General features: G+C 43.0%; 1 protein-coding gene across 6 annotated transcripts in view; it reads left to right on the top strand.

Annotated features, from left to right (window-relative positions):
- Window positions 1-20,194, top strand: part of fbxw2 (F-box and WD repeat domain containing 2) — a 37,974-nt gene that overhangs the window by 1,518 nt on the left and 16,262 nt on the right. Inside the window, exons 2-3 of one of the 6 annotated variants that reach the window (XM_078549935.1) lie at window positions 11,069-11,243; window positions 17,221-17,391. The exons of 1 other annotated variant lie outside the window; for it this stretch is intronic. In XM_078549935.1, coding sequence (XP_078406061.1) covers window positions 17,331-17,391 — 61 coding nt within the window. In that variant the 5' untranslated portion in view covers window positions 11,069-11,243; window positions 17,221-17,330. Of the gene's footprint in view, window positions 1-11,063; window positions 11,244-12,545; window positions 12,591-17,220; window positions 17,392-20,194 lie in introns of those variants that run through there. 4 more of the 6 variants (XM_078549934.1, XM_078549937.1, XM_078549936.1 and 1 more) reach the window with 4 other exon arrangements.

Genomic DNA, 20,194 nt, shown 5'->3' with positions numbered 1-20,194 from the left:
GAAAGGCGTGTTGGGCCATTTCAGATGACAGTTAAAGGTCAAGTACATTGCTGTGAGTCTTTAGGCACACATAGGCCAGACTAGGTAAGGACAGCAGAATTCCTTCCCTACAGGGCATTGGTGAACCAGATGAGCTTTTACAATAGCACGGTAGTTTTATTGTCAGCATTACTGAGACTAGCTTTTTGTTTAATTAATTGAATTTAAATTCCCAGCTGCCATGGTGGGATTTGAACTCATGTCCCTGCATCATTGGACCAGATCTCTGGATTACTAGTGCAGTCACATAACCAGCATGCCGCAGGACCCACTGAAATTTGAGTTACAATCCAATTCTACCCTGTAGGATGGGGTATACAGGAAGAAATAATGGGGGCTTGTGAGAAAGGTATGGCAAAAATCATGGGTGATTTTCAACTACTTATAGATTGGACGAATCAGATTGACAAAGGTAGCCTGTGTTTTCAGGACAGTTTCTCAGAGCAGCACATTCTAGACCCAGTCAGAAAGCAGGCTATTCTAGACCAGTTAATGTGTAATGAGACAGGTTTAATTAATGACCTCAGGGTTAAAGTGCCCCCTGGAAGCAATGATCATAACATGATTGAATTTTGCATTCCGTTTGAGGGACAGAAGAGTGGATCTAAGACTAGTGTTTTAAACTTAAAGGCAATTATAAGGATATGAAGGGTATGGGAAATTTGAGGAAGAGGTAAGTCAGCAGAGATGCAGTGGAAGACAATTAAGAAGATATTCCATAATAACACTCAGCAAAGACTCCAGTGAAAAAGAAACACTCTAGGAGAACTTGTCATTCATGGCTAACTAAAGAAGTTAGTGTACAATTCCGCAAAGATTAGTGCCAGGTCAGAAAATTGGACAGAAAATGAAAAACAGCAAAGAATGTCAAAAAAACAATAAAGGAGGGAGAAATTAGAGTACAAGAGAATGCTTTCTAGAAATATAAAAACAGACAGTAAGAGTTTCTACAGATATTTAAAGAGAAAAGCAAACTTAAAGTGAGCATTGATCTCTAGAGAGTGAGTCTGGGGAATCAATAACAGAAAATAAGGAAATGGTGGATGCATTGAACTAATGCTTTGTGTCTGTCTTTACTGTAGAAGACACAAATAGCATCCCAATAAATCAAGAGGTGAAAGGGAGGAGGAACTTAAACCAATTACAATTATCAGGGAAAGGATACGTTGAAAACTATTAGAATTAAAGGCTGACAAGTCCCCAGGTCCTGATGGGCTTCATCCTAGGGTCTTAAAAGAGGTGGCTGCTGAGATTGTAGATCATTGGTTTTAATTTTCCAAAATTCCCTGGAAAGGTTCAATCAGCTTGGAAAATAGCTGATGTAACTCCTCTATTCAAGAAAGGAAGGAGACAGAAAGCAGGAAACTATAGGCCAGCTAACATGACATCTGTCATAGGGAAAATGCTAGAATTTGTTATTAAGGAGGTTATAGCAGGACACTTAGAAAATCTCAATGAAACCAGGCAGAGTTGACATGGTTTTGGGAAAGGGAAATAGTGTTTGACTAATTTATTAGAGTTCTTTGAGGAAGCAACAAGGATAAAGGGGGACTGTTGATGTGGTGTACTTGGATTTCCAGATGGCATTTGACAAGGTGCCACATTAAGGGTTACTACACAAAATAAGAGCTCATGGTGTAGTAAGTAACATAATAGCGTGGATGGAGGTTTGGTTAGATAACAGGAAACAGAGTAGGCATGAATGGGTTATTTTCGGTTGGCAAGATGTAACGAATGGCGTGCCACTGGGATCAGTGCTGGGGCCTCAACTATTTACAACCTATATCAGTGACTTGGAAGAAGGTACCGAATGTATGGCTGCTAAATTTGATGACGACACATAGATAGGTAGGATAGTAAGCTGTGAAGATGGCATAAGGAGTCTGCAAGCAGATGTAGATAGGTTAAGTGAGTGGGCAAAAATGTAGCAGGTGGAGTATTATTGGGGAAAATGTGAACTTGTCCACTTTGGCAAGAAGAATGGTACAGAGATCATGAATCGCAAAAGGTTAGCATGTAGGTACAGCAAGTGATTGGGAAGACAAGTGGAATGGAATGTAAAAGCAGAAAGGTTATATTAACCCTAATGAGATCACATATGGAGTATTTAAGAAAGGATATAACTGCATTGGAAGCAGTTCGGAGAAGGTTCACTCGACTGATTTCTGGATGAAGGGGTTATCTTATGAGGAAAAGTTGGGCCTGTATTTTTTTTTTATTCGATTATATATGTTTGTACAATCATGGGATGTAACTGGCCAGCATTTAATACCCACTCCTAGTTGCCCTAGTTCAAGAGGCATTTAACCACATTGCTGTGGGTCTGGAGTCGCATGTAAGCCAGGCCAGGTAAGGATGGCAGATTTCCTAAAGGACATTAGTGAACCAGATGGATTTTTACAACAATCGGCAATGGTCATAATTAAACTTTTAATTCCAAATTTTTATTGAATGGCATGGCGGGATTTGAACCCAGGTCCCCAGGACATTGCCCTAAGCCTCTGGAATACTAGTCAGTGACAATACCACTATGCCATCATCTCCCCATATACGATCCTGAGGGAACTTGACAGGGTGGGTGCTGAAAGGATGCTTCCTCTTGTGGATGAGGCTAGAACTAGGGGACACGGTTTAAATATAAGAGGCCTCAAATTTAAGACAGAGATTAGGAGAATTTTTTTCTGAGGGTCATTAGTCTGTGGAATTCTCTTCCCTGGGAGCAATGGAAGCAGGACCTTTTGAATGTTTTTAAGGCTGAGTTGGATGGATTCTTGATTGACAAGGGAGTCAAAGGGTGTGGGGGTGGGAGTGGGTAGACAGGAAAGTAGAGGCTGCAATCAGATCAGCCATGATCTTATCAAATTGTGCAACAGGCTTGAGGGTCTGAATGGCCTACTGTTGCTCCTTATTCATATGTACGTAGCTCTGGGCAATTTGGTCTGGTATGCTCCTGTTCTTAGTGGGAACCCAGCTAGTGTGTGTCGGTGCCGGTCTGCAGCCTGGAGAAATGGGGAAGGTTAGTGGCAGAAAAAATTATGCCCTTTCGCCCTTGGAGTTGTAAAACCACTGACCAAATCCAAAAGGAAACCAAAACAATGGTTGATGTGAAAGGTGGTTAACCAGCATTGTGGCGACTCTATGTAACATTGGAAAAGCTGAAAGAGAAAGCATGCTCCTGTTCTTCATGGCTATGGGTGCACAGTGTACAACTGTCAGTAATTTGTTACTCACTTGGCCTATATAATGGCTGGCGGCTTTGCCACTGATAGTGAAATGTGCAGCTGGGGGTGTGGGAGGAAGAGAGAGACAGGAGGAATGTATGCACAGTAAGCCAAAGCCTATAGAACGGAAAAAAAGCACAGGACATGAGCTTCTTCTTGAGTTCTCTGCCAAAGGCAGGCACAACCCACAATGCCACGATCTCCATCACAGGTCGGGCAAGGAGGCAGGCCCCAATTCCATCCTGTCCTGTTGGCACCGATTTGATCCACACTGGCCGTCCAGCCAACTAGCCCCACGAGGGGGTCTGAGTTGCTGTGGCAACGTACACTTTTACTTGCAAGGATAGTGCATGTGGAGCTATGGATAGTGATGGTAGAGGCTCCAATTTCTTTCCATCACATGGCTGATCAGGAATCTCTCCCACTCTTACTGCTTGCCATTGATGTATGTTGGAAGGGTTTGAAAGTTAATACCCAACCTGTTTGGCCACGTTATGAACGCATCTTCCTTGGTCATTAAGTCCTGGAGTGGGACTTGAACCCAGAGCTTCTGGCTCAGAGGCAGGGACGTTACCGACTGCATCACAAGACCTCCTGGACATGAACTAGCAAGATTCAGATCAGAGGCAAGTTGAGGTCAGACTGTGGAAAAGTGAGTATTTTGATTTTGAAATACTGGTGATCCGGGAGCTGGTGGATGTTAGCCAAGGTGGGGTTGATGGGTATGTTGGATACAGCCCCACAGAATTCCAATTGGATTGGCAAGGGGGAGGATGGTGTTCAAATAAATTAAGCCCTTGGGGTGGCAGCATTTTAAATGACACAGCAGTGTATTTAGTGGCAGAGGTGAGAAGCAGTTTTGGATATGCCATTTGGGTGAGATGTATGATTGATTTTAGCCTGAGCAAGGGGGAATGAAGAGAAATGGAATCGGTGTTAGATGTGCAAAATTGAACTGGTTGGCTTTAATGATTTTTGAGTTCAAAAAGAGTTCTGATTTATCTGAGATCTAACGCCTGACAGGCAGTCAGCACAGTGACCATCACCGGGGGGGGGTGCTTTTTTTGAATTTGCAGTTGAGGCATATTGAGTGGAATAAAATTCTCCTTTTCATCTGGTCTTGTGATCTGGTCTTGTGTAGTTTTGTGCAGCTTTGTATTGAAAGAGTGTGAAGTAGAAAAAGTGTTCCATGCTGCACATGTGTTGCTGACCTCGACAATCGTAACCACCCCCTTGCCCCAAAAAATCCTTCCTTGTTTAAGGAAAACGTGCTTCAAGTTGTCACATTACTATTTTCTAGTGGAACACCCTTTTCTAACCACTGAAGTCAAACAGATGTCCAAATGCTATATTATTGCGTGGATTTCCCTCGTTTGACGGCCTCCAGAAACAGAGCTCCCATTACCATAGAAACACATCATTGAATTATACATTATTACCTACTAAATTGGAATGTAAAATCTCGGGGCTCATGATCATAAGTTGTCCCAGCTTCATTCTAATGGCATTACCAAATCCCAGAATGGCTTGGGGTTAACTACCGCTTCACTAATCAGATAGTGTCAGTTGTGGCTCAGTTGGTAGCATGCTCACCTCTGAGTCACGAAGTTCCGGGTTTAAGTCCCTTTCCAGGTTTTGAGCACAAAAATCTAGGCTGACACGACAGTGCCATACTGGGAGGTGTGCTGCACTGTCAGAAATGGCCTCTTTCAGATGAGACCGTAAACTGAGGTCCCATCTGCCCCCTCAGGCAGGCATAAAAGATCCCATGGCACTATTTCAAAGGCTTATTGTCGATGTCCTGTTTGTTGCTGTGTTTCCTACGTTACAACTTTATTGGCTGTGAAGTTCATGAGACATGTAAAGCATGAGCTGTGTAAAGCGTTGTACAAATGCAAATGAACCATGGTGGTAATTTTCTGGCTTTGTACATCCAGCGAGGAACACAGGCAAACATAATGCATGGGTTTCCCTAACCATTTAATTTTCATGGTTAAAAACTACGTGTCACATGCCCCTGAATTTCTAACATGTAGGAGACTCCCCATTGGCAGCATTGAAGTTGAAAAATGATCGCTATATGTTGATTTTTGAGTTGTAAAATAATTCTCTCGTCAGCTCCAATGGATGATTTTTGACAGGTTATCACATTCATCTGATAGCTTTTAATTGTGACACTATTTAGCTGCCGTTGATGCTGTTTTCATCTTACTGAGGGCACAGTACATCCTGCTATAAATGAGCGGTTGTGATCTGCTTATTCTTTTGCTTCACAAGGATGCAAATTTATCCATGTCTGATAGTGAATGGCTCTTCATGTTAATGTTTGAAAGGAATTGGTCTAAGAGTTTGTGTTTTAGTAGTTCCCAATCAAATAATCATGAAATCATCAATTTTACTTTAAATTATGGTTAAAATAATGTGCTTCTGTCAACACTACTGTAACTTCATATCCGTTACTGTTGTAGTTATTCATATTAAAACTCTCAATGCTGTATCAAATGATATGTTTCCTGACTTTCTTCCCAAAGCTGCACATTTAGTGCAATAATGATGTCAAATGTTCATGGCACAGTTCAGTGTGGTGCAAAATTGGTCTTCCGGATTCTCTTTTTGAAAATAAGCAGTCAAAACCATGAAGTTTTCCTTTTATTTTACCTTTTCTATTATTTACCTGGAGTTAGGCATCTTCCTGCAAAGAGTGGAGAAGAGCTATAAAACCTGTTCACTTTACACAGCCCTATTATGACACAGCCGATGGTAAAGGCTGAATTGTTCAAATCCCAGAGGAAACTTGAAACAACTGTCATAACCCATTTTTGCAATTTGTATGTTTCAAGATGCAGGCTTTGAATTCAGTAGTAATAAGACTACTGAGTCTCAAGAGGTTTTTTATAAAACTAAATTAAACATTCTTAAACATTGAGAACAAAATTAAACAATCTTCAGCCAGGAGTGCCAAGTAGATGATCCATCTTGGCCTCCTCTGGAGGTCCCCAGAATCACAGATGCCAGCCTTCAGCCAATTCGATTCACTCCACGTGATATCAGGAAAAGACTGAAGGCACTGGATACTGCAAAGGCTATGAGCCCTGACAATATTCCGGCAATAGTACTGAGGACTTATGCTGCAGAACTTGCCGTGCCCCTAGCCAAGCTGTTCAGTACAGCTACAACACTGGCATCTACCCGGCTATGTGGAAAATTGCCCAGGCATGTCCTGTACACAAAAAGCAGGACAAATCCAACCCAGCCAATTACTGCCCCATTAGTCTACTCTCCATCAGTAAAGTAATGAAAGGGGTCATCAACAGTGCTATCAAGCGGCACTTGCTTAGCAATAATCTGCTCACCGATGCTTAGTTTGGGTTCAGCTAGGGCCACTCAGCTCCTGACCTTGTATTAGCCTTGATTCAAACATGGACAAAAGAGCAGAACTCCCAAGGTGAGGTGAGTGTGACTGCCCTTGACATCAAGGCAGCATTTGACCAAGTGTGGCATCAAGGAGCCCTAGCAAAACTGGAATCAATGGAAATCTGGGAAAACTCTCTGCTGGTTGGAGTCATGCCTAGCACAAAGGAAGGTGGTTGTGGTTGTTGGAGGTCAGTCATCTCAGCTCCGGGACATCGCTGCAGGAGTTCCTCAGGGTAGTGTCCTAGGCCTAACCATCTTCAGCTGTTTCATGAATGACCTTCCTTCCATCATAAGGTCAGAAGTGGGGATGATCGCTGATGATTGCACAATGTTCACACCATTCGCAACTCCTCAGATACTGAAGCAGTCCATGTCCAAATGCAGCAAGTCCTGGACAATATCCAAGCTTGGGCTGACAAGTGACAAGTAACATTTGCGCCACACAAGTGTCAGGCAATCTCCAACAAGAGAGAATCCAACCATCGCCCTTGATGTTCAATGACATTACCATCACTGAATCCCCCACTATCAAAATCTGGGGGTTACCATTGACCAGAATCTGAACTGGACTAGCCATATAAATACTGTGGCTACAAGAGCAGGTCAGAAGCTAGGAGTTGTGTGACGAGTAACTCACCTCCTGACTCCCCAAAGCCTGTCTCACAAGCCACAAGTGAGAAGTGTGATGGAATACTCCCCACTTGCCTGGATGAGTGCAGCTCCCACAACACAAACTTTCATCCCCTCCACCACCAATGCGCAGTAGCAGCAGTGTGTACCATCTACAAGATACACTGCAAGAATTATCCAAGGCTCCTTAGACAGCACCTTCCAAGCCCACGACCACTACCACCTAGAAGGACAAGGGCAGCAGATAGATGGGAACACCACCACCTTGAAGTTACCTTCCAAGTCACTCACCATCCTGACTTGGAAACATATCGCCATTCCTTCATGGTCACTGGCTCAAAATCCTGGAACTCCCTTCCTAACAGCACTGAGGGTCTACCTACACCACACAGACTGCAGTGGTTCAAGAAGGCAGCTCCCCACCACCTTCTTAAGAGCAACTAGGGATGGGCAATAAATGCTGGTTCAGCCAGCGAAGCCCACATCCCATGAATGGATGAAGAAAAATTAATGAAAGCTTGTAAGCACACACAAGTCTACAAGATTACTACAATAATAACTACAAAAATCCCCTAATTAATCTGACTCTCAGGTAAGGCAACAGTAAAACACACAGATTTAAACAGACCCTGGCAAAGCACACCCTGGACAGTCCCATTCAAAGTGAGTTTCTTTCAGTTCTGGGTCCTTGCAGACAGACTTGAGGCTTACAGGCTGGGGGTTTTAGATCTTCAAATCCCTCCTCCATTTACCAACAGCCTTCTCTTCCTTTGTACACATTTTTCTCTTTGAATGCAAATTCTCATTATCACTAGGTTTTTTTTTAAACTTTAAATCTTCTAACAATAAAACCTTTTCATAACACCCACTTTACTAGTAAGCTTTTTAAAAAATAAAAACATTGTTTCTGACCTTCATCTGGTTAGGTGTAATATTCCACCCACTCTTTTGAATGGTCTATTTAAAAATGCAAGTTACCCCCTTTACACCTCACCACCTATTTCCCTATGTTTATCTAATTAGCATTTCAAACCTACTTCTCTTCTTTACATCAAAGCCTCTAGACCAGATGGTTTTAATCCAATTAAGACACACACACACACACAGACACAGGCACCATTAAACTCTATTTTAAGATAATGTCCAATTACATTATAGACTTTATTATATCTTCTTGACAGCCTTTGATCGCAAAAAGTTGTGGGTATCCTTTTTTTCCCTCATTTTGAAGGCACTTGTGTTCTTGGTTGTGCAGCCAAAGGATAATTTATTCTAAAGAGAAATGAATCATATATTCTCTCTCATGATTTGAACTCAGGAAGAGTAGATTGCTGCCAAAGGCATTTCCCATGGCTACCAGGCCTGGTCAATAGACTGGAGTTTTGAATAATTTTGCTGGATTATAATTGCTTTACTTCCAAGTGTAACCCATGACAGAGAAACTTATGGCTGTCCTGTTCAGCAGGAACCTGATCCAACTTTGTCTGTAGACTTTGCATAAAGCAGAGAACTTGAAAGTAGATTAGCAATAACACTGTACCTGGTTAGAACAGAAGACCAGTTCCCTATGTTCCTGAATTAAGTAACTCTGGAATGAGGTAGCCATCTCAATCTTTATCCTGTGAAGATTTTCAGTTCTTGCATTGCTGACTAGGCCACCTGACCTAGTGTTGTCACCATTTTTATTTATTTCGTACTGATAGTTCAGCGTAGGAGGGAACATGTATAAGTCAATATGATTTACTGTTTGGTGACAGGCATATTTGCTCTTAATTCATTTATATTGCTTTGAACATTACCATTGCAAGCACACATCAGATGCTAAATAAGTCAAATTAATGTTTCTAGACACAATCCAAATCCGGAAAGACAAAACCTATAACTGTTCTGTGAGAACCACACAACTTTTTATACAACGCCCACTTTAACTGTTACTCATTCAGTTCAAATGGAAGCTGGCTGAGAGGTATACACTGGTATGGACAAAATTTCAATTAGCCACAGACGTTACCACGACCGTCACCACCCCCACCCCTCGGTCGTGGGGGAGCGCCGTCCCTGTTTCTCCCCCCCACCTCAGTTGTGGGGGTGCACCGGTCCTGCCCCCTGCTCGCTCGCTTTCTCTCGTGGCTGCGCACCGTCCCTCCCACCCCATGCTCTTGGTGGGATGCCGTCCCTCCTCGCTCTCTCTCACTTTCAGTAGGGGTGCGCCGCCCCCTCTCGCCGGGGGCCCCCTCTCGCCCTCTCGCTGGGGGCCCCTTCACCCGCTCACCGGGGGCCCCCTCGCCCTCTCGCCGGGGGCCCCCTCTCGGTACCATGCATGCCAAAAGAGGGTGTTGGTGACTATGGACCACATTAATCTTGCTCTGGGAACGTGATCATCCTCGGTGCTACATTCATCCAGTTTGCGAGGCTCTTTAGAAAGATCGCTCTTTGTCTACCTCAATCTCACTTCTGTATGATAAAATTGTTGTGTTTTGGCATTCCAGGATTCTCAGCTTTGTTTTCATGATTAATTTTGAGTTGATCGTAACCTTTTTCATTCTTTGAAATCCATCTTTGGCCATTCTAATCCTCCATCTTATTTCTTGGTCGCACTTTGTCCAATGTTAACATACTTCCTGGGTAGCAAAATTTATCCACTTGTGTGACCTTTTCATTCTTCACTGTGATCTTAAATTCTGGTAGGACTTTCTTTCTGGACACTACTAGACATTTTGCTTTCTTACAGTTTAGCTCAGCCCTTTCCTCTCACTTTCACTCACTACTCTATCCAAAATCTTCTGCAGTTGTTCCCCTGAGTCGGTAGTAAGAACGGTATCATCGGCCTATCTTATATTATTAAAGTTGTAGCTTCCAACTAACAATCCAGTAGGGTCTTCAATCTCTCTAAGAATACTTTCACTATATAAATTGAATAAATCTGGGTACAAAACACACCCCTGTCTGACCCCCCTTTCAATCTTCACAAAATTGTTTGGATCATTCTCAACCTTTACGGCTGTAGTTTGTTCCCAGTGAAGATTTCTTATCGCTCTCAGATCTTTGCCTCAAGGTTAAGAGACTTTAACGTGCTCATTAGTTCTTTGTGTTTCACCTTATTGAACGCCTTACTATAATCAATAAAACACATGAATACATATTTTACGGACAGTACTGTACTTCCCTAATCTTCTCACAATGCTGGATCCCATATCAGAAACAGAAAATGCTGGAGAGAGTCGGGGAGAAACAGAAGTCTGTCAGTTTCATGCATTACGGATTTTAAGGGCTGTAACATTGACTGACTCCTGTGTTTTTTCTTTATATAGATGTTGTTTGACCAGCTGATTATTTCCAGTATTTCCTATTGTTTCCAGATTTCCAGCATCCGTGGTATTTTGTTTATTGTTTACTATCCGTTCTGTTATACACAACTGCTGTTTCTGAATGACTTTGCTGTTGAAAAGGACCTACTTGCGGTTTCAATCTTGGCCTGGGTTCTCCCTCTCATTCTGCCTGACTGGATGCCGTGCCTACAGACTCTATGCTTCATGGCGAGAGCTTTGCAGTAAATCCACTTCCAGTCAGTTGTGTTTAATCTAAACTTTGGCAGCCTGTGATCCTTGCATCATTGAACATGAGCATGTAGCAGCAGCATTTGTTTGTCTCTTCAAGATGAAGAGCTGCAGGCAGGCAGCACTAAGGTTCAAGCGAATAAAGGCTAAAGGTTTCACTCTCTTTTATATGTTCAATTAATTGAATTTCATGTTGGTTCAGAGAAGAATACTGACCAAAGCACTGGGAGATCTCCAGATGACGGCCTTGGCTTAACATCTCATCCGAAAGACAGAATGTCTGACAGTGCAACTCTCCTTCAGTGTTACAGTCAAGTGTCTGCCTATATCATAGGCTCAAGCCCTGGAATGTGAATTGAACTTGTGACCTGCTGACTCAGAGGTAAGTGTGTGATCAGCTGAACTGGTATTGCTGCAGTAGTGCAGAGAGTAACGTTAAACTGGTAGAATGTCAGTAGATGAAGAGAATTTATTACTTTCAGTCTTGATCTGTGTGCAGTAGCCAGTGAATGTGTTTTAAATAAACTGCTCTGTGAACAGAGAAAACGATTACAGCTGTGAGGAAGGATGATATGTTAGAAGGATCAAATGGATTGAGCTTAGAAACAAAAGAAGGGGCAGTCACAGTACTGGGTGTGTACCACAGACCCCCAAACAGCCAGAGGTAGATAGAAAAGCAATTATATAGGCAAATCTCTGAGAAGTGCAAACTGATAGTGCAGTAATAGGGGATTTTAACTACCCCGATGTTAACTGGGATAATTTTAGTGTGAAAGAATTTGAGGGAGCAGAATTCTTAAGGTACATTCAGGTAACTTTTTTGGCCAGGATGTAGCAAGTCCAACAATAGAGGGAGCGGCTCTGGTTTTAGTTTTAGGAAATAAAGCTGGACAGGTGGAAAGGATGACAGTGGGAAAGGACTTTGGTGGCCGTGATTGTAATTCGGTTAGTTTCAACATAATTATTGAAAAGGACAAAGATAAAACAGGAGTTAAAGCTCTAAATCGGGGCAAGGCAATTTTATGAAGCTGAGGAGTGATTTAGCAGAAGTGGACTGGAAATAGCTACTTGAAGGTAAATCAGTGTCAGAACAGTGAGAGGCATTCAAAGGGCAGATCCAAGGGGTTCAGAGTAAACATCTTACCGCAAAGAAAAAGGGTGGGACGGCCAAATCTAGAGCCCCCTGGATGTCAAGGAGCTTATGTGGTAAGATAAGGCAGAAAAAGAAAGCTCATGTCCAACACCAAGAACTTAATACTACAGAAAGCCAAGAGAGGCATAGAAAGTGGAGGGGTGAAATCGAGAAGCAAATTAGGAAAGCAAAGAGAGAGCATGAAAGAATATTGGCAAGCAAAATCAAGGAGAGCCCAAAGATGTTTTATCAACACATTAAAAGTAAGAGGATAACTAAGGAAAGAGTAGGGCTCATAAAAGACCAAAAAGGTAACTTATGTGTGAAGACACAGAATGTGGGTATGGTTCTTAATGAATACTTTGCATCTGTTTTCACAAAAGGGGGACGATGATGCAGACATTGTAGTTAAGGAGGAGGAGTGCGAAGTATTGGATGTGATAAACTTAGGGAGAGAGGACACATTAAGGGGATTAACATCCTTGAAAGTGGATAAATCACCAGGGCTGGATGAAATGTACCCTAGCCTGTTAAAAGAAGCTGTGGGGGAAATTGCGGTGCGTCTGATTATCATTTTCCAATCTTCACTGGATACAGGTGAGGTGCTGGAGGAATAGAGGCCTGCTAACACTGTACTTATGTTTAAAAAGGGATCATGAGATAGATGGAATAATTACTGACCAGTCAGTCTGACCTCTATAGTGGGAAAATTATTGGAATCAATTGAGGGGCAAAATAAACTGTCACTTAGAAAGGCATGGATCAATCAAGGACAGTCAGCATGGATTTGTTAAGGGATGCTCGTGTCTGACTAATTTGATCGAATTTTTTGAGGAAGTAACAAGGAGGCTTAATGGGGGGGAAGTGCAGTTGATGTGGTCTACATGGATTTTAGCAAGGCTTTTGACAAGGCCCCACATGGCAGAATGGTTAAAAAAAAAAGCCCATGGGATCTAGGGGAATGTAGCAAGCTGGATACAAAATTGGCTCAGTGGCAGGAAACAAAGGGTAAATTGTTGATGGGTGTTTTTGTGACTGAAGGCTGTTTCCAGTGGGGTTCCACAGGACTAGGTCCTTGCTTTTTGTGGTATATATTAATGATTTGGATGTATAAGTAGGGGGAATGATCAAGAAGTTTGTAGACGACACAAAAATTGGCCGTGCAGTTGATAGCGAGGAGGATTGCTGTAGACTGCAGGAAAGTATCAATGGACTGGTCAGGTGAGCAGAAAAGTGGCAAATGGAATTCAACCCAGAGAAATGTGAGGTGATGCATTTTGGGGAGGTCAAACAAGGCAAAGGATTGCATAATAAATGGGAGGATACTGAGAGGTGTAGAGGAAGTGCAGGATCTTGGAGTGAATGTCCACAGATCCCTGAAGATAGCAGGGCAAATTGATAAGGTGGTTAAGAAGGCATATGGAATCCTTTCATTTATTAACCGAGGCATAGAATATAAGAGTGAGGAGGTGATGCTGGAACTATGTAAAACATTAGTTAGGCCACAATGTGAGTACTGTGTGCAATTCTCAGCACCTCATTACAGAAAGGATGTAATTGCAGTAGAGAGGGTACAGAGGAGATTTATGGGGATGTTGCCAGGACTGGAAAATTGCAGCTGTGAAGAAAGATTGGATAGGGTGGGGTTGTTCTCCTTGGAACAAAGAAGGCTGAGGGGAGATTTGATTGAATGTACAAACTTGAGGGGCCTGGATAGAGTGGATGGGAAGGACCTATTTACTTCAGCAGAAAGGTCAGTGACTAGGGGGCATTGATTTAAAGTGATTGGTAGAAAGGTTAAAGGGAAGATGAGGAAGAATCTTTTCACCCACAGGGTTGTAGGGGTCTGGAACACAGTGTCTGAAAGGGTGGTAGAGGCAGAAACCTTCAACTCATTTAAAAGATGTCTGGATATGCACCTCCAGTGCTGCAACCCGCAGGGCTATGGACCAAATGCTGGAAAGTGGGACTAGGGCTGGGTGGCTTGTTTTTCGGTCGACATGATGGACCAAGTGGCCTCTTTCTGAGCTGTAAGCTTTCTATTCTATGATGTTGAAAGAGGTGTCTGTACAGGTAGTAGATGCATTGTGGTCACCTTTCAAAATTCTGTAGACCCTGGAATGGTTCCTGCAGATTGAAAGGTGGCAAATGTAAACCTGCTGTTTAAGAAAAGAGGGAGGAAGAAAATGAGGAACTTCAGACCTGTTAAGCCTGACATCAGTAGTAGGGAAAATGCTTGACCCTATAATAAGGGATGTGTTAACAGGACACTTGGAAAATAATGGTAGGATTGGGCAGAATCAACTTGGTTGTATAAAAGGGAAATCATGTTGAACAAACCTGTTGGGAGTTTTTTTGAGTTTGCAACTAGCAGAATAGATAAGGGGGAACCAGTGGATGTGGCATATTAAGATTTTCAGAAAGCTTTTGATAAGGTCCCACACAGGAGATTAGTAAACAAAATTAGAGCACATGGAATTGGGGGTAGCATACTGACATGGATTAAGAACTGGACAAAAAACAGAGTAGGAATAAATGAGTCATTTTTAGGCTGGCAGGCTGTGACTAGTGGGGTATTGTAAGGATTAGTGCTTGGGCCCCAGCTATTCACAATCTATATCAATGATTTGGATGCAGGGATTAAATTTAATATTTCCAAGTTTACCGATGACACAAAACTAGGTGGAAGTGTGAGTTGAGGAGGATGCAAAAGACACTTCAAGGGGATTTGGAGAGGATGACTGAGTGGGCAAAAAGTTGGCAGATGGAATACAGTGTGGAGAAATGTGAGGTTAGCCACTTTGGCAGGAAAAACAGAAATACAGGGTATTTCTTAAATGGTGAGAGGCTGGGAAATGTTGAACTTCAAAGGGACTTGGGCATCCTTGTTCATGAGTCACTGAAAGCTAACAGCAGGTACAGCAAGCAATTAAGAAGGCAAATGTTATGTTGGCCTTTATTACAAAAGGATTTGCGTGTAGGAGTAGAGATGTCTTGCTGCAATTATAGAGAGCCTTGGTGAGACTGCACCCAGACTATTGTGTCCAGCTTTGGTCTCCTTACCTAAGGAAAGATATAGTTACTATGGAGGCAGTGTATTGAATTAACTCCTGGGATGGAGGGATTGTCCTCTGAGGAATGATCAAATAGATTGAGCCTTTATTTCCATGCGTTTAGAAAAATGAGACGTGATCTCATTCAAACATGCAACATTCTTACAGGGCTCGACAGGGTAAATGGTTGGGGTGCCCAGAACCTGGGGACTCGATCTCAGAATAATGGGCAGGTCATTTAGGACTGAGATGAGGAGGAATTTCTTCACTCAGAGGGTGGTGAATCTTTGGAAATCTCTGCCCCACAGGACTGTGGAGGCTCAGTTGTTGAGTATGTTCAAGAATGAAATAGATAGATTTCTACACAATAAAAACACCAAGGGATATGAAGATATTTCAGGAAAATGGTGTTGAAGTAGATGATCAGCCATGATCTCATTGAATGGTGGAGCAGGCTCAAATGGCTGAGTGGCCTACTCCTGCTCCTATTTCTTATGTTCTTATTTTGCTCACCTTATTTCTGCTTGAAACCAAGATGGTATTGGGTGGAATGGAGTTTCATTTTCTCCTGACCAGTTAACATTGCTCCCAGATCTCTGGCGAAGGTCATTCCTGGCAGCTTGAGCTGCCATCAGAAACAGGCAGGAGGATTCGTGAATAAATGCAAAATAGAACCATGCCAATGCAATTTCCTCACCCTGCTTTCCAACTAATACCACTGCCTGTTCCCACCTAAAAGCCACGTGCCATGTTTATTCTGAGGCAGTCATTTTGTATGGTATGTGAAGCAACTCTCAGCTGCTTGCAGGTAAACCTATATGGAATTTTGGAATCATATTTATAGCATTAGCTTGTAGGTGTTTTGTCATTGAAGTTATTGTACTTGCCACTGTTTTAGACTCTGAACTATAAAGGGACTTCAGGCATCACAGTTGTTTTATAATCATCTACACGCCTGTTGCCTTATTGAACACATTCGTCAGTATCCTCATGACACAAAAGAATGGGGCGATGAGGTACGTGATGATTGCAGGATTCGCCCAAATCCAAGGTGTTTTTGCACCCACATCACCTTGTGGGCTTCCTCATACTGTACAACTGTGTTCTTGAATAACGAGGAGTGCCACTTAATGAATGTTCAACTGGTGTGTGTTGACCAGCAGCACATTGTGCAAGCCTGAGACAACTTTCCTGGCAACTGCCTTGAGGTTTTTAAATTGTATCACTCAGCCATTTTTCCACAGTTTTCCTCTGAGCAGCACATTAAAAGGTGGCTTCTTGAGAGCGATCTCCTACATACGTGGTTTATGCCACCTCTTAAGAACCCATTGCCAACACAGAAATTCACAACAGTCAGAACAATCAAAGCCCACATCTATCATTAGAGTGCTCAAACAATGATTCAGATGTGTGGCCCTGTCCAGTGGCTTCCTACAATGCAGCCAAATAATAATGTACCTTATTGTGTTGTGCTGTGTGCTGCATGACTTTGAAAATTTTCATGTGTTGATATGAAACCACCATTGTGGGGAGCCTTGAGCATGATGAGGGAGTGTACACCGATGGCACAAAGCATGGCGAGGAAGTTTTTAACTATTGCATGTATCCAGCGCTGTTTGGCAGTAGCTTATTGAAGAGAGCTTCAGTGGAGGAATCTGCTCCCTTGCATTAACAGTCATGTCTAACACTTATACTCCTTCCACATCACCATCAGCATCTGCCCAAATACCAAAATTACTGTTTAGGTGATCCAATGTTGGAAGATCAACAGCTACTACAGAAACACACTCTCTATAGTGTTACATTGTGATTCAAATGGTTTACCTACAATTTGTCACCACTGTGTGAGCCCCTAATGTCTGTATACTGTGCTCTTTAATGCATCAACAAGGTGCTTCCCCAATAACTGCAATATGGGTGGAGGTAGGTTGCTCTGGATCAATCAGGGAGTCACGTGATGTTGACGATTTGAGAAGACAAGGAGCTGTGGACTGAGAGCCTATCTTCAGAGTTTAAAAATTCACCATCTGTGGGACCAGCTTGGCATAGCTAGCTTTCTGGCATCATTGTGGGTATTGGTTTTCAGAGTTTGCAAAGGTGTAAAAATATTATTGTGTGAGGTGGAATTATTTTCCATTCCCATTGCTTTAACTGCCACTGTTACTGATCTACAGGAGAGCAGATGAGTAGCTCGGTGATCTGAGTGAAGCCCCTGTCCATTTGATCTCCAAACCTGCCCGAGGCAGTGAAGATGGGTTGAAGCCAGAGTTTGCACAACTTCAATATGAGTGTCCCTGCAAGATGCTATTACTGCTATAGGGATGCTCTGTGCAATGGGCATCAAGGTGACTACATGGTTGAATGCAGAATATTGATGATATGTGAGAACACTTTCATGCTATCTGACAAGTTTTTACCATCCCCCTGACAGGTAATTCGGTGCCTTCAGCAATTGCTGGAGCATTGAAATCTACTTCAAAATGACAGGACGCTGAAGCTTGCATCTGTGTCCTAAGACCATAAGACATAGGAGCAGAAATTAGGCCATTCGGCCCATCGAGTCTGCTCCTCCATTCAATCATGGCTGATAAGTTTCTCAACCCCGTTCTCCCCGTAACCTTTGATCCCCTTACCAATCAAGAACCTATCTATCTCGGTCGGGGTGTAATCCATCTGGTCCAGGTGATTTATCCACCTTCAGACCTTTCAGTTTTCCTAGCACCTTCTCCTTGGTAATGGCCACCATACTCACCTCTGCCCCCCCACTCTCTTGAATTTTAGGGATGTTGCTCGTGTCTTCCTTTGTGAAGACTGATGCAAAGTACCTATTCAGTTCCTCCGCCATTTCTTTGTTCCCCATTATTACTTCTCCAGCGTCATTTTCCAGCGGCCCAATGTCCACTTTTGCCTCTCTCTTAGCCTTTATATATCTAAAAAAAACTCTTGCAATCTTCTTTTATATTACTGGCTAGTTTACTCTCATATTTAATCTTCTCCCTCCTTATTTCTTTTTTAAGGTCCTCTGTTGGTCTTTGTAGGCTTCCCAATCCCCTGGCTTCCCACTGCTCTTTGCCGCATTTTATGCTTTCTCTTTAGCTTTTATGCTGTCCCTGACTTTCCTTGTCAGCCATGGTTGCCTCGTCCTCCCTTTAGTATGCTTCTTCTTCCTAGGGATGAATTTTTGCTGTGTCTCCCAAATTACTCCCAGAAACTCCTGCCATTGCTGTTCCACTGTCTTTCCTGCTAGGCTAATCTCCCAGTCAATTCTGGCCAGCTCCTCCTTCATGCCTCTGTAGTTGCCTTTATTCAACTGTAATACCGTTACATCTGATTCCAGCTTTTTCCTCTCAAATTGGGGGGTAAATTCTATCATATTATGGTTACTTCCTCCTAAGGGTTCCTTCACCTTAAGCTCCCTTATCAAATCTGCCTCATTACACATCACTAAATCTAGAATTGCCTGTTCCCTAGTGGGCTCCACCACAAGCTGCTCCAAAAAGCCATCTCGTAGACATTCCACAAATTCCTTTTCTTGGGATCCACTACCAACCTGATTTTCCCAGTCTACCTGCGTATTGAAATCCCCCATGATCACTGTAACCTTGCCTTCCTTACACGCCTTTTCTATCTCCTGGTGTATCTTGTGCCCCACATCCTGACTACTGTTCGGAGGCCTGTAAATAACTCCCATTATGGTTTTTTTACCTTTGAGGTTCCTCAACTCTACCCACACAGACTGTACATCATCTGACCCTATGTCTTTTCTTGCTATCGATTTAATTTCATTTCTTATTAACAAAGCAACCCCACCCCCTCTGCCAACCTGCCTATCTTTTCGATAAGATGTATGTCCTTGGATATTTAGCTCCCAGTCCTGATCCCCCTGCAGCCATGTCTCCGCGATGCCCACCACATCGTACCTGCCAATTTCAATCTGCGTTACAAGCTCATTTACCTTATTTCGTATACTGCGTGCATTCAGATACAACACCTTCAGCCCTGTATTTCCCATCCCCCTTCTCATTGTCATCCCTTTATCTGATGTGCTTGAAGTTAGATTCCTAGTCCTTTCCAAACACTCTGTCCTATTTTGTGTTCTGGAGACTTTCATATCCTCTCCTGGGCTTTCCTTCCTCTTCAGCAGAATGAGGGTATAAGCTGGCCTTCCAGTTAACTTTTCCCTTGGCTCTCATTGCCATTTCCACCTGATCTATTTGTGTTAGTGTTTGGTGTAGAGAGTGGCAACATTGCGTTGTCATCAGTCTTTTGATAGATTTGGCAGCAAGGGAGAGAAGGATAAGAATGAGGAAGTAATTTCGATGCTAAGCACTTGCCGGTTCAACACTAGTACTAGCTTTTTGTGTTGAAGAGATGAGTGTGTGACTGAATTAAGTAGAATGACACCTGACACAAATCCTGTTGTAACAAGCCTGTAGCTTCATGATCCCCAAAGACTGCTGTGACTTCAGTATGTCAATGTGACCTCTTTCATAGGAGTGTGTGTGGACTGGCAGCACCTCCCTCCCCCAGCTCTGTGTAGTCTTCTCCTGTAAGAATAGTGGAAGTGGGTAAATGTGCCCTGGTTAAGGGCTTTCAGCCCAGCGTACAATTGTGCGCATGATAAGAGGTAGCTGGAATGGTCAAAGGGAGATGAGGGTGGTGGCAGCTTTTTAGAGTGAGTGAAAGGTGTATGAATGCTTCCCTCTTGATTGACTGAAAATCATGAAAGTGGGAAAGGGTCTTTTTAATTGTGTGGAGGTGATAGGGCAGAAGGAAGACAATGTAAGCAGGAGTCCTACCTCTGCACTGCAGTCAGGTCCTGGAAGAAAATGCTGCATGCGTTCACGTGTGGACTGTTGCCACCTGAGAGGAAGAAGACTACATTCCTCTGAATGTGCTGCACTGGTATTTCCACTGCTGTGTCAGAAAACCTTGGAGCCCTGCTCTTGTTGACCTCGTGCATCTTCCTGCATCTCCACTACATTGCTTCCCTTTATTTGGCAACAAAAAATACTTCCCTTTAAACTGCTGCAACCCCTTAAGATCTTGTAGCCGTGGCCCATTTCCGGCTTTCTGTTTGATGAGCTGCCTATTGGAACAGCACATTGCACTGGCAGCTCCCCTATCATATGCAAAGTAGGAATGGTA

The sequence above is a fragment of the Cetorhinus maximus genome, chromosome 10, assembly GCF_964194155.1.
Source record: "Cetorhinus maximus chromosome 10, sCetMax3.hap1.1, whole genome shotgun sequence".
In the NCBI taxonomy this organism is placed as follows: Eukaryota; Metazoa; Chordata; class Chondrichthyes; order Lamniformes; family Cetorhinidae; genus Cetorhinus; species Cetorhinus maximus.
This window is presented reverse-complemented; position numbering and strand designations above follow the sequence as displayed.